General features: G+C 48.6%; 1 protein-coding gene across 1 annotated transcript in view; it reads right to left on the reverse strand.

Moving 5' to 3' along the window:
* Window positions 1–12,556, reverse strand: part of CRAMP1 (cramped chromatin regulator homolog 1) — a 615,140-nt gene that overhangs the window by 209,811 nt on the left and 392,773 nt on the right. The window contains 1 exon segment of the mRNA XM_030211519.1: window positions 2,884–3,062. Coding sequence (XP_030067379.1) covers window positions 2,884–3,062 — 179 coding nt within the window.

Here is a 12,556-nt window from a genome sequence, read left to right on the forward strand (position 1 = left end):
CCTAACGCAGGAAACGTCAAAGATTAAAGCAAATTATATTTAAATTAAGCAAATGATATAAACAAGGTCATTAGCTATTCCCTCTCAATGCTCAGAGAAACAGAACACAAAAAACCCCAAAGACATGTAGAGGGCTTAGGATTTCTCATGATTTTCCTTTTAAAATCTGCCGGTTTTTGTTTTATTTGAAAAAGGAAAGAAGCCAGTGAAAGTCACTGAGGAATAAATGTGTGGAAGTCTGAGCAAAACCAAAAGTGGAAGCATACATTGGTGCCTATTTTCTCCACTAAAATATAAGCTTTTCAAGTGAAAAAAAAAAGTTGAGAAGCTTATATTTAAGGAGAAGAACAATGCTGATGTGTGCCTTGAATGGGCATGTGCACAAGAGCTTTGCTTACCACTAAATTCTTGTGTGCATGTGCCAGGCATGTTCCTCCCGCTTGCACAGCATGCATATAATTTGTGCAAGCTTGTTAACACTGTCCATTTTTGTGCGCTGGCTCAGAAGCATTTTCTATCACTGTTCCCTATAGCGCCAGAGTTCTGAGCATTGTCCCATTGGACAGTTACTAATTCAGTAGTATGGAAAGATAATGTTTGTTGTGGGAGCAATGACTTCCACAGGGGGCATGAGTAAAGAAGAGGTAGGTTTCTTACAGCAGGCAATCTCTGAAATTAAGGAAAAAAAACCTTTGTGGTCTATTCAACAAGGTGTTAAGCAGATTAGTGTAATAAGATTTCTTAGCTGCTTTCAGGAGAGATACAGTGGTGGAAATAAGTATTTGATCCCTTGCTGATTTTGTAAGTTTGCCCACTGACAAAGACATGAGCAGCCCATAATTGAAGGGTAGGTTATTGGTAACAGTGAGAGATAGCACATCACAAATTAAATCCGGAAAATCACATTGTGGAAAGTATATGAATTTATTTGCATTCTGCAGAGGGAAATAAGTATTTAATCCCTCTGGCAAACAAGACCTAATACTTGGTGGCAAAACCCTTGTTGGCAAGCACAGCGGTCAGACGTCTTCTGTAGTTGATGATGAGGTTTGCACACATGTCAGGAGGAATTTTGGTCCACTCCTCTTTGCAGATCATCTCTAAATCATTAAGAGTTCTGGGCTGTCGCTTGGCAACTCGCAGCTTCAGCTCCCTCCATAAGTTTTCAATGGGATTAAGGTCTGGTGACTGGCTAGGCCACTCCATGTCCCTAATGTGCTTCTTCCTGAGCCACTCCTTTGTTGCCTTGGCTGTATGTTTTGGGTCATTGTCATGCTGGAAGACCCAGCCACGACCCATTTTTAAGGCCCTGGCGGAGGGAAGGAGGTTGTCACTCAGAATTGTACGGTACATGGCCCCATCCATTCTCCCATTGATGCGGTGAAGTAGTCCTGTGCCCTTAGCAGAGAAACACCCCCAAAACATAACATTTCCACCTCCATGCTTGACAGTGGGGACGGTGTTCTTTGGGTCATAGGCAGCATTTCTCTTCCTCCAAACACGGCGAGTTGAGTTCATGCCAAAGAGCTCAATTTTTGTCTCATCTGACCACAGCACCTTCTCCCAATCACTCTCGGCATCATCCAGGTGTTCACTGGCAAACTTCAGACGGGCCGTCACATGTGCCTTCCGGAGCAGGGGGACCTTGCGGGCACTGCAGGATTGCAATCCGTTATGTCGTAATGTGTTACCAATGGTTTTCGTGGTGACAGTGGTCCCAGCTGCCTTGAGATCATTGACAAGTTCCCCCCTTGTAGTTGTAGGCTGATTTCTAACCTTCCTCATGATCAAGGATACCCCACGAGGTGAGATTTTGCGTGGAGCCCCAGATCTTTGTCGATTGACAGTCATTTTGTACTTCTTCCATTTTCTTACTATGGCACCAACAGTTGTCTCCTTCTCGCCCAGCGTCTTACTGATGGTTTTGTAGCCCATTCCAGCCTTGTGCAGGTGTATGATCTTGTCCCTGACATCCTTAGACAGCTCCTTGCTCTTGGCCATTTTGTAGAGGTTAGAGTCTGACTGATTCACTGAGTCTGTGGACAGGTGTCTTTCATACAGGTGACCATTGCCGACAGCTGTCTGTCATGCAGGTAACGAGTTGATTTGGAGCATCTACCTGGTCTGTAGGGGCCAGATCTCTTACTGGTTGGTGGGGGATCAAATACTTATTTCCCTCTGCAGAATGCAAATAAATTCATATACTTTCCACAATGTGATTTTCCGGATTTAATTTGTGATGTGCTATCTCTCACTGTTACCAATAACCTACCCTTCAATTATGGGCTGCTCATGTCTTTGTCAGTGGGCAAACTTACAAAATCAGCAAAGGATCAAATACTTATTTCCACCACTGTAAATAAGAGCTTGCTAATCTTTGCAGGAGAGTAGAGTTTCTGGGGGTTGGCCTTTATCCACCTTTCCTAGTCTATAAACTGCCTTTTCCTAATTTGCACGGTTATAACCTTTTATTTCTTACGGTAGAAGTGCAAATTAAAAGACATACTTTCCATTCATTCATTCAAGTTGTGTTACTGTTTTACAACACTTTCAATGACAATTTGAAAATTCTGGGACCACAGCACAATACTTGATATTAACCATCATAGTACATAAAGAAAAGCACTTGTAAGGAGCAGAAATTCAGTGGCAATTTAACAGGATGGGCAAATGTTATCTGAACTGAGAAATCTAATAATCATACAAATGCTGTAAACAAGAGTACTTTCAAGGCATCATTTTATCAACCCTGACAGTCTCCTGTTAAAGAGCATTTTGTAAGTTTTCAAACTGAGACACCTGTCTGGAGAACTTAGTGTAGAGCAACTCAGTTTTTACATGGCTGGTTTACACTGCAAGGTTCATAATGTAAAAAGTAGCTACCTCTGCTGCAGTCGTGGAGCATGTGCTAGAACTTTCAACTGCAGAACCTTGTTCTGTTGGCACGGAAGAAACAGTGTCTGGAGATAGAGGAGTGATACCCGGTATGCTTTCAGGTTCCAAGAGTGGCAGGGGACTCTCTGGAATGATGCCTGCACTTTTAGCTGCCAAATCAATTGCACCTTAAATAGAGAGTGTAAAAACAAAAAAAAAAAAAACGGACATTTTCTTAGTAATTTTCCCTTACTTGGTCCACTCAGGAGAAGCAACACATCAGGACTAAAAACTAGCGGCCCTCTATTGTAAAAGCATCTCTTCCCATATCATCCAAAGAGGTAGTCCCATATCATCCAAAGAGGTAGTCTATATGTATCATGCAGAAGAAACATTTTTGGGTCGACCTACAAAAGGGATCATTAAACACCCACCAACTGATATTCAAAGTCATTTAATCCAGACAACAGCACCTGCTATTGACCAGGGCAATCCTTTGCTTTTCAGCAGCACTCTTGACAATGCTGCTAAAAAAGTCATTACAGACCGACCACCCCTGGCATTATCTAAATAGTGCCGGGGTAGTACAGTGAAAAGAACGGACAAAATTTATCTGGGTAGCAGTAATATTCAAACTACTACCCGGATAACTATCTTGCTGTCTTAACTTGATCTGGTTAGTTATCCGGGTAGTGGTTTGAATATCATTGTTTTGTTTTGTTTTTAATTTGTAAATTTTATTGAGAGCAAAATATCACAACTGCGTTATATCTTATCATAACATTACATATCACTTAATAGCGTAACAATGCTCAACTACATTATTATTTTTTTTTTTTTTTAATTTTTAGAAGTCTTTATTGAGCAAAAAGAACATGTCAGAACATATATAACTCGGCTCACTACAACATATTCCAAGTGAGCCCCACACTCAACTACATTTTAAACAATTTTCCCCCCGTCCCTCTACCCCCCTCCTCCCACCCCCCTCCCTCCTTTAACCCTCAGGATGTCATGCCGTTTTCTTCATTCCCTTTGTCTACCAGGATTTCCTGCACCCGTACCCATTCTTTTGCCTCAGTATTATATCTCCCTATCCTTTTATCTGTTAGTTTGTCTAGTTCTATGATGTCCCTCAACTTAACCTTCCAGTCATTGATTGTGGGCCCCATATTGCTTTTCCAATGATGCGCTATTACCGTTTTTGCTGCTGCTAGTCCCATTCGTTTGACTCTTTGTTGCCATTTTTGCCCTCTGTGGTTTCCCCATCCAAGCAAACACCATTTAGATTCATATGGGAAGGGGATTTCCAAAACTGTTGATAGTTCTTTCACTATCTCTCTCCAATATTCTTGTATCATATTACACTCCCACCATATATGATAAAATGTACCCTTGCCTTGCCCACACCGCCAACAGTCCGCCGAAGCCCCAGGGTACATTTTATTGACTTTGTCTAGTGTATAATACCATCTGCTCAGTATTTTATAAGCATTTTCTTTGATCAAAACACAAATTGATGTTTTCTTAACTTCATTATATACCCTCCTCCATTCGGCCTCGCTTAAAGTCTGTGCCACGTCTTGTTCCCATACTTCCATAAATGTATGTTTTCGAAATTCTTGGCCCCGAAGGTGCTCATATATTTTAGAAATTCCCTTGCCTGTCACATCTATCTCCCCCCACAGATTTTCAAATTTCTCATGGTCTGCTGGTGGGTGTTTTGTCCATTTCTCTGATACAATAAAGTGCTTAACCTGCAGATATGCATATTTATCTGTCTCCTGTAGGTCATATTTCTCTTGGAGCTCCCCAAATGTCCTTATACGACCTCCCTCCAGAAAATCTCGAAATCTAATTAAACCTTTCTGAAACCATGTGGAGAAGACCCCCGATTCTTTCCCTGCCGGGAATCCCGACTCCTGCGTGATCCATGCATAAGAGGATCTCTGCTGTCTCCCCCACAGTTTAGTTTTTAGGGTTCCCCAAAGAGTCAATAGGTGTGATGTAAAAGGGTTTAATGTCATTTTCCCATAATTCTGTTCTGGGACGGAAGCCCATAAGAGACCCTCCAGGTATCCCTCTCTGACAAACACTTGTTCTAAAGCGAATGCTACATACCTGTAGAAGGTATTCTCCGAGGACAGCAGGCTGATTGTTCTCACTGATGGGTGACGTCCACGGCAGCCCCTCCAATCGGAATCTTCACTAGCAAAGTCCTTTGCTAGCCCTCGCGCGCCCGCGCACACCGCGCATGTGCGGCCGTCTTCCCGCCCGAAACCGGCTCGAGCCGGCCAGTCCAGTATGTAGCAAGACAATACAAGGGAAGACACAACTCCAAAGGGGAGGCGGGCGGGTTTGTGAGAACAATCAGCCTGCTGTCCTCGGAGAATACCTTCTACAGGTATGTAGCATTCGCTTTCTCCGAGGACAAGCAGGCTGCTTGTTCTCACTGATGGGGTATCCCTAGCCCCCAGGCTCACTCAAAACAACAACCATGGTCAATTGGGCCTCGCAACGGCGAGGACATAACTGAGATTGACGTAAAAAATTTACCAACTAACTGAGAGTGCAGCCTGGAACAGAACAAGCAGGGCCCTCGGGGGGTGGAGTTGGATCCTAAAGCCCAAACAGGTTCTGAAGAACTGACTGCCCGAACCGACTGTCGCGTCGGGTATCCTGCTGCAGGCAGTAATGAGATGTGAATGTGTGGACAGATGACCACGTCGCAGCTTTGCAAATCTCTTCAATGGTGGCTGACTTCAAGTGGGCTACCGACGCAGCCATGGCTCTAACATTATGAGCCGTGACATGACCCTCAAGAGCCAGCCCAGCCTGGGCATAAGTGAAGGAAATGCAATCTGCTAGCCAATTGGATATGGTGCGTTTCCCCACAGCCACTCCCCTCCTATTGGGATCAAAAGAAACAAACAATTGGGCGGACTGTCTGTTGGGCTGTGTCCGCTCCAGATAGAAGGCCAATGCTCTCTTGCAGTCCAATGTGTGCAGCTGACGTTCAGCAGGGCAGGAATGAGGACGGGGAAAGAATGTTGGCAAGACAATTGACTGGTTCAGATGGAACTCCGACACAACCTTCGGCAGAAACTTAGGGTGAGTGCGGAGGACTACTCTGTTATGATGAAATTTGGTGTAAGGGGCCTGGGCTACCAGGGCCTGAAGCTCACTGACTCTACGAGCTGAAGTAACTGCCACCAAAAAAATGACCTTCCAGGTCAAGTACTTCAGATGGCAGGAATTCAGTGGTTCAAAAGGAGGTTTCATCAGCTGGGTGAGAACGACATTGAGATCCCATGACACTGTAGGAGGCTTGACAGGGGGCTTTGACAAAAGCAAACCTCTCATGAAGCGAACAACTAAAGGCTGTCCTGAGATCGGCTTACCTTCCACACGGTAATGGTATGCACTGATTGCACTAAGGTGAACCCTTACAGAGTTGGTCTTGAGACCAGACTCAGACAAGTGCAGAAGGTATTCAAGCAGGGTCTGTGTAGGACAAGAGCGAGGATCTAGGGCCTTGCTGTCACACCAGACGGCAAACCTCCTCCATAGAAAGAAATAACTCCTCTTAGTGGAATCTTTCCTGGAAGCAAGCAAGATGCGGGAGACACCCTCTGACAGACCCAAAGAGGCAAAGTCTACGCTCTCAACATCCAGGCCGTGAGAGCCAGGGACCGGAGGTTGGGATGCAGAAGCGCCCCTTCGTCCTGTGTGATGAGGGTCGGAAAACACTCCAATCTCCACGGTTCTTCGGAGGACAACTCCAGAAGAAGAGGGAACCAGATCTGACGCGGCCAAAAAGGAGCAATCAGAATCATGGTGCCTCGGTCTTGCTTGAGTTTCAACAAAGTCTTCCCCACCAGAGGTATGGGAGGATAAGCATACAGCAGACCCTCCCCCCCCAGTCCAGGAGGAAGGCATCCGATGCCAGTCTGCCGTGGGCCTGAAGCCTGGAACAGAACTGAGGGACTTTGTGGTTGGCTCGAGATGCGAAGAGATCCACCAAGGGGGTGCCCCACACCTGGAAAATCTGTCGCACTACACGAGAATTGAGCGACCACTCGTGAGGTTGCATAATCCTGCTCAACCTTTCGGCCAGACTGTTGTTTACGCCTGCCAGATATGTGGCTTGGAGCACCATGCCGTAACGGCGAGCCCAGAGCCACATGCTGACGGCTTCCTGACACAGGGGGCGAGATCCGGTGCCCCCCTGCTTGTTGACATAGTACATGGCAACCTGGTTGTCTGTCTGAATTTGGATAATTTGGTGGGACAGCCGATCTCTGAAAGCCTTCAGAGCGTTCCAGATCGCTCGCAACTCCAGAAGATTGATCTGCAGATCGCGTTCCTGGAGGGACCAGCTTCCTTGGGTGTGAAGCCCATCGACATGAGCTCCCCATCCCAGGAGAGACGCATCCGTGGTCGGCACTTTTTGTGGCTGAGGAATTTGGAAAGGACGTCCCAGAGTCAAATTGGACCAAATTGTCCACCAATACAGGGATTTGAGAAAACTCGTGGACAGGTGGATAACGTCTTCTAGACCCCCAGCGGCCTGATACCACTGGGAGGCTAGGGTCCATTGAGCAGATCTCATGTGAAGGCGGGCCATGGGAGTCACATGAACTGTGGAGGCCATGTGGCCCAGCAATCTCAACATCTGCCGAGCTGTGATCTGCTGGGACGCTCGCACCCGCGAGACGAGGGACAACAAGTTGTTGGCTCTCGTCTCTGGAAGATAGGCGTGAGCCGTCCGAGAATCCAGCAGAGCTCCTATGAATTCGAGTTTCTGCACTGGGAGAAGATGGGACTTTGGATAATTTATCACAAACCCCAGTAGCCCCAGGAGGCGAATAGTCATCTGCATGGACTGCAGGGCTCCTGCCTCGGATGTGTTCTTCACCAGCCAATCGTCGAGATATGGGAACACGTGCACCCCCAGCCTGCGAAGCGCCGCTGCTACCACAGCCAGGCACTTTGTGAACACCATGGGCGCAGAGGCGAGCCCAAAGGGTAGCACACAGTACTGGAAGTGACGTGTGCCCAGCTGAAATCGCAGATACTGTCTGTGAGCTGGCAGTATCGGGATGTGCGTATAGGCGTCCTTCAAGTCCAGAGAGCATAGCCAATCTTTTTCCTGAATCATGGGAAGAAGGGTGCCCAGAGAAAGCATCCTGAACTTTTCTTTTACGAGATATTTGTTCAGGGTCCTTGCCGGACTATTTGAAGAACCCACTGATCTGAGGTTATGAGAGGCCACCTTTGGTGAAAAGCTTTCAACCTCCCTCCGACTGGCAGGTCGCCCGGCACTGACACTTGGACTTCGGCTATGCTCTGCTGGAGCCAGTCAAAAGCTCGCCCCTTGCTTTTGCTGGGGAGCCGAGGGGCCTTGCTGAGGCGCACGCTGCTGACGAGAGCGAGCGCACTGGGGCTTAGCCTGGGCCGCAGGCTGTCGAGAAGGAGGATTGTACCTACGCTTGCCAGAAGCATAGGGAACAGTCTTCCTTCCCCCAAAAAATCTTCTACCTGTAGAGGTAGATGCTGAAGGCTGCCGGCGGGAGAACTTGTCGAATGCGGTGTCCCGCTGGTGGAGATGCTCTACCACCTGTTCGACTTTCTCTCCAAAAATGTTGTCCGCACGGCAAGGTGAGTCCGCAATCCGCTGCTGGAGTCTATTCTCCAGGTCGGCGGCACGCAGCCATGAGAGCCTGCGCATCACCACACCTTGAGCAGCGGCCCTGGACGCAACATCAAAGGTGTCATACACCCCTCTGGCCAGGAATTTTCTGCACGCCTTCAGCTGCCTGACCACCTCCTGAAAAGGCTTGGCTTGCTCGGGGGGGGAGCATGTGTATGCTCGTGTAGAGCTGGTAAGACTGGATTTTGGCCACGAGCATAGAAGAATGGTAGGCCTTCCTCCCAAAGGAGTCTAAGGTCCTAGGGTCTTTGCCCGGGGGCGCCGAAGCATGCTCCCTAGAACTCTTAGCCTTCTTTAGGGCCAAATCCACAACTCCAGAGTCGTGAGGCAACTGAGTGCGCATCAGCTCTGGGTCCCCATGGATTCGGTACTGGGACTCAATTTTCTTGGGGATGTGGGGATTAGTTAATGGTTTTGTCCAGTTCGCCAGCAATGTCTTTTTTAGGACATGGTGCAGGGGAACAGTGGACGCTTCCTTAGGTGGAGAAGGATAGTCCAGGAGCTCAAACATTTCAGCCCTGGGCTCGTCCTCCACAACCACCGGGAAGGGGATGGCCGTAGACATCTCCCGGACAAAGGAAGCGAAAGACAGACTCTCAGGAGGAGAAAGCTGTCTTTCAGGGGAGGGAGTGGGATCAGAAGGAAGACCCTCAGACTCCTCGTCAGAGAAATATCTGGGGTCCTCCTCTTCCTCCCACGAGGCCTCACCTTCGGTGTCAGACACAAGTTCACGAACCTGTGTCTGCAACCTCGCCCGGCTCGACTCCGTGGAGCCCCGTCCATGATGGGGGCGTCGAGAGGTAGAATCCTCGCCCGCATCGGCGAAGCTCCCTCCGCCGACGTAGTTGGGGAGCCTTCCTGGGAGGTAGCCGCAGTCGGCACCGCACGCGGTACCGACGTCGGGGACCTCACCCCGGGCGATGGGCCAGCTGGCGCCACGCTCGACGGTACCGGAGGCGCAAGCACCGCCGGAACCGGAGGGGTAGGGCGCAACAGCTCTCCCAGAATCTCTGGGAGAACGGCCCGGAGGCTCTCGTTCAGAGCGGCTGCAGAGAAAGGCAGAGAGGTCGATGCAGGCGTCGACGTCAGAACCTGTTCCGGGCGAGGAGGCTGTTCCGGGCTGTCCAGAGTGGAGCGCATCGACACCTCCTGAACAGAGGGTGAGCGGTCCTCTCGGTGCCGATGCCTGCTGGGTGCCGACTCCCTCGGCGACCCAGAGCTCTCGGTGCCGACGCGGGGAGGAGACCGGTGTCGATGCTTCTTCGACTTCTTCCGAAGCATGTCACCGGAGCTCCCCGGCACCGACGAGGAGGACGTAGAATCCAGCCGTCGCTTCCTCGGGGCCGAGGCCGAAGGAGGTCGGTCTCGGGGGGGCTGTACCGCAGGAGCCCTCAGGGTAGGGGGAGACCCACCCGAAGGCTCACCGCCACCAGCAGGGGAATGGACAGCCCTCACCTGCACTCCCGACGATGCACCACCGTCCGACGACATCAGCAGACGAGGTCCCGGTACCACCGACGTCGATGCAGCTATCCGATGTCCCGGCGCCGATGCAGAGGGCCGATGCCTCGATGCACTCAATGCACTGGCGGCCGAGGATGAAGCTCTGGACGCTGAAGACGTCGATGCACTCGATACCCTCGGTGCCGATGCCGACGAAGAGCCCGAGAACAACACGTTCCACTGGGCCAATCTCGCTACCTGAGTCCGCCTCTGCAAAAGGGAACACAGACTACAGGCCTGAGGGCGGTGCTCGGCCCCCAGACACCGAAGACACGACGCGTGTCTGTCAGTGAGCGAGATAATCCGGGCGCACTGGGTGCACTTCTTGAAGCCGCTGGAAGGCTTCGATGTCATGGGCGGAAAAATCACGCCGGCGAAATCAAAATCCGAAATGACGAAAATGAGCACCAAAAACTTTTATGGAGAAAAATCTCGACCGAGGCCGAAAAGAGGCCTACCCCGACGACGAAAGAAAACTTACCGGGGCAAAGACTGAAAATACGGGAAGGGGCAAAACGAAACCCGAGGGCTTCCGGAGTACTTCCCGACAATTTTTAAAGATTTTCCGAAGAAAAAAACAACACGTCAAAGAAAAGGACGCGCGAGGTCGACTTTCCGGGGCTCGACACGGCGAAAACACGACCGTACCGAGTGCGGACAAAAGAAGACTGGCCGACTCGAGCCGGTTTCGGGCGGGAAGACGGCCGCGCATGCGCGGTGCGCGCGGGCGCGCGAGGGCTAGCAAAGGACTTTGCTAGTGAAGATTCCGATTGGAGGGGCTGCCGTGGACGTCACCCATCAGTGAGAACAAGCAGCCTGCTTGTCCTCGGAGAATGTGGTTATGTGTGACAAATCTACCTTGCACCATTCTGCTATTTGTGTGCTTTGTCCTGCCCAGTAATAACATTGCATGTTTGGAAATTCTCTCCTCCCCCACATTATCTTCTTTGACAACCTAGCCGGTTTCCGACCCCAAGCAAATTTTCCTAGTTCTGATTGTAATCTTGTCAACTCCCTATTCGGTACTAATATGGGTAATGTTTGAAATAAAAAGAGAAGTCTCGGTAGTATATTCATTTTTATCACTGCTATCCGCCCCCACCACGATAGCCATCCTGACCCCCATCTGTTCAAATCCCTCCTCACTGTATGAAGTAGGGGTTCGTAATTCCAGGCATATAAATTCTTTAAATCTTTGGGGATTTTTATTCCCAGGTACCGGAATCCTAATTCTGTTATTTTGAAATTGCACCTTTCCTTCAGATAGGTGTATTCTGCCTCTGTTGTTGTAATGCCCATTATTTCGGATTTATCATAATTTACTTTAAATCCCGCTTGCCTCCCGTAAGATTCCAGTTCTTTAATTATGATAGGTAGTGTTTGTATCGGTTGGCCCACATAGAATAGAATGACATCTGCGAATAGTGCGATTTTATGTTCCTTTCCTCCTAGTCGAACTCCCCTCACAGCACTCAAGGTTCGAATTCCATGTGCAAGGGGTTCGATGGACAACGCAAACAACAGGGGTGAGAGTGGGCATCCCTGACGTGTCCCCCTTTGAATGTGAAAAGCTTTGGAGTATCCCCCATTGATCTTTAATCTTGCAATCAGGGATGAATATAACCCCTTTATCCATTCTATAAACGGTATTCCCATACCCATTGCCCCCATTACTTCTCATAAATATTCCCACTCCACTCTATCAAACGCTTTCTCAACGTCTATTGCTAGCAGCGTCAATGAATCTCCTCTTCTCTGCGCCCCCCATATAATATTCAACGTACGTCTAATATTATCAGCGACTTTTCTATTAAGTATAAACCCAGATTGGTCTGTGTGTATAAGTTGTGGCATTATGCGGGCTAGGCGATCCGCCATAACCTTTGCTAGAATTTTAACATCTATATTCAGTAATGATATAGGTCTATATGATCCGCAACATGTCGGGTCCCTCCCCGGTTTTGGTAATACTGTTATACCCGCTATTTTCATACTACTAGGGAGAAATTACCTCCGAAATTCGCATTTCCAACCCTTACCAATAGTGGGGCTAAGTCCCTTCCAAATACTTTATAAAATTTCCCGGTGTAGCCATCTAATCCCAGTGCTTTCCCTCCTTTTAACCCCTTGATCACCTCTAGAACTTCTTGCAGCGTTATGACCTTCTCCAATTCCAATCTCTGGGCCTCCGTTACTTTGTGGAGCCCTAAATCTCTTAATTGTCTTTGTAAGTCTTCTCTGGGTGCCTTTTCCCCTGCCTCGTACAGTTTGGAATAGTACTGCACAAAGGCTCTCCTAATATCCTTATCCTGATAAACCAATCTGTCACCTTGTGTCTTTAGTTTGGTTATTAAACTCCTTACTTGTTTTTGTCTTAAACTAAGTGCCAACATGGTTCCAGCTTTATTACTAAATTCAAAAAATTTTTGTTGCATCAGGATCCTATGAAATTCCATCTTACTCAGC

This window comes from Microcaecilia unicolor, chromosome 8 (genome assembly GCF_901765095.1).
Source record: "Microcaecilia unicolor chromosome 8, aMicUni1.1, whole genome shotgun sequence".
NCBI classification, from domain to species: domain Eukaryota; kingdom Metazoa; phylum Chordata; class Amphibia; order Gymnophiona; family Siphonopidae; genus Microcaecilia; species Microcaecilia unicolor.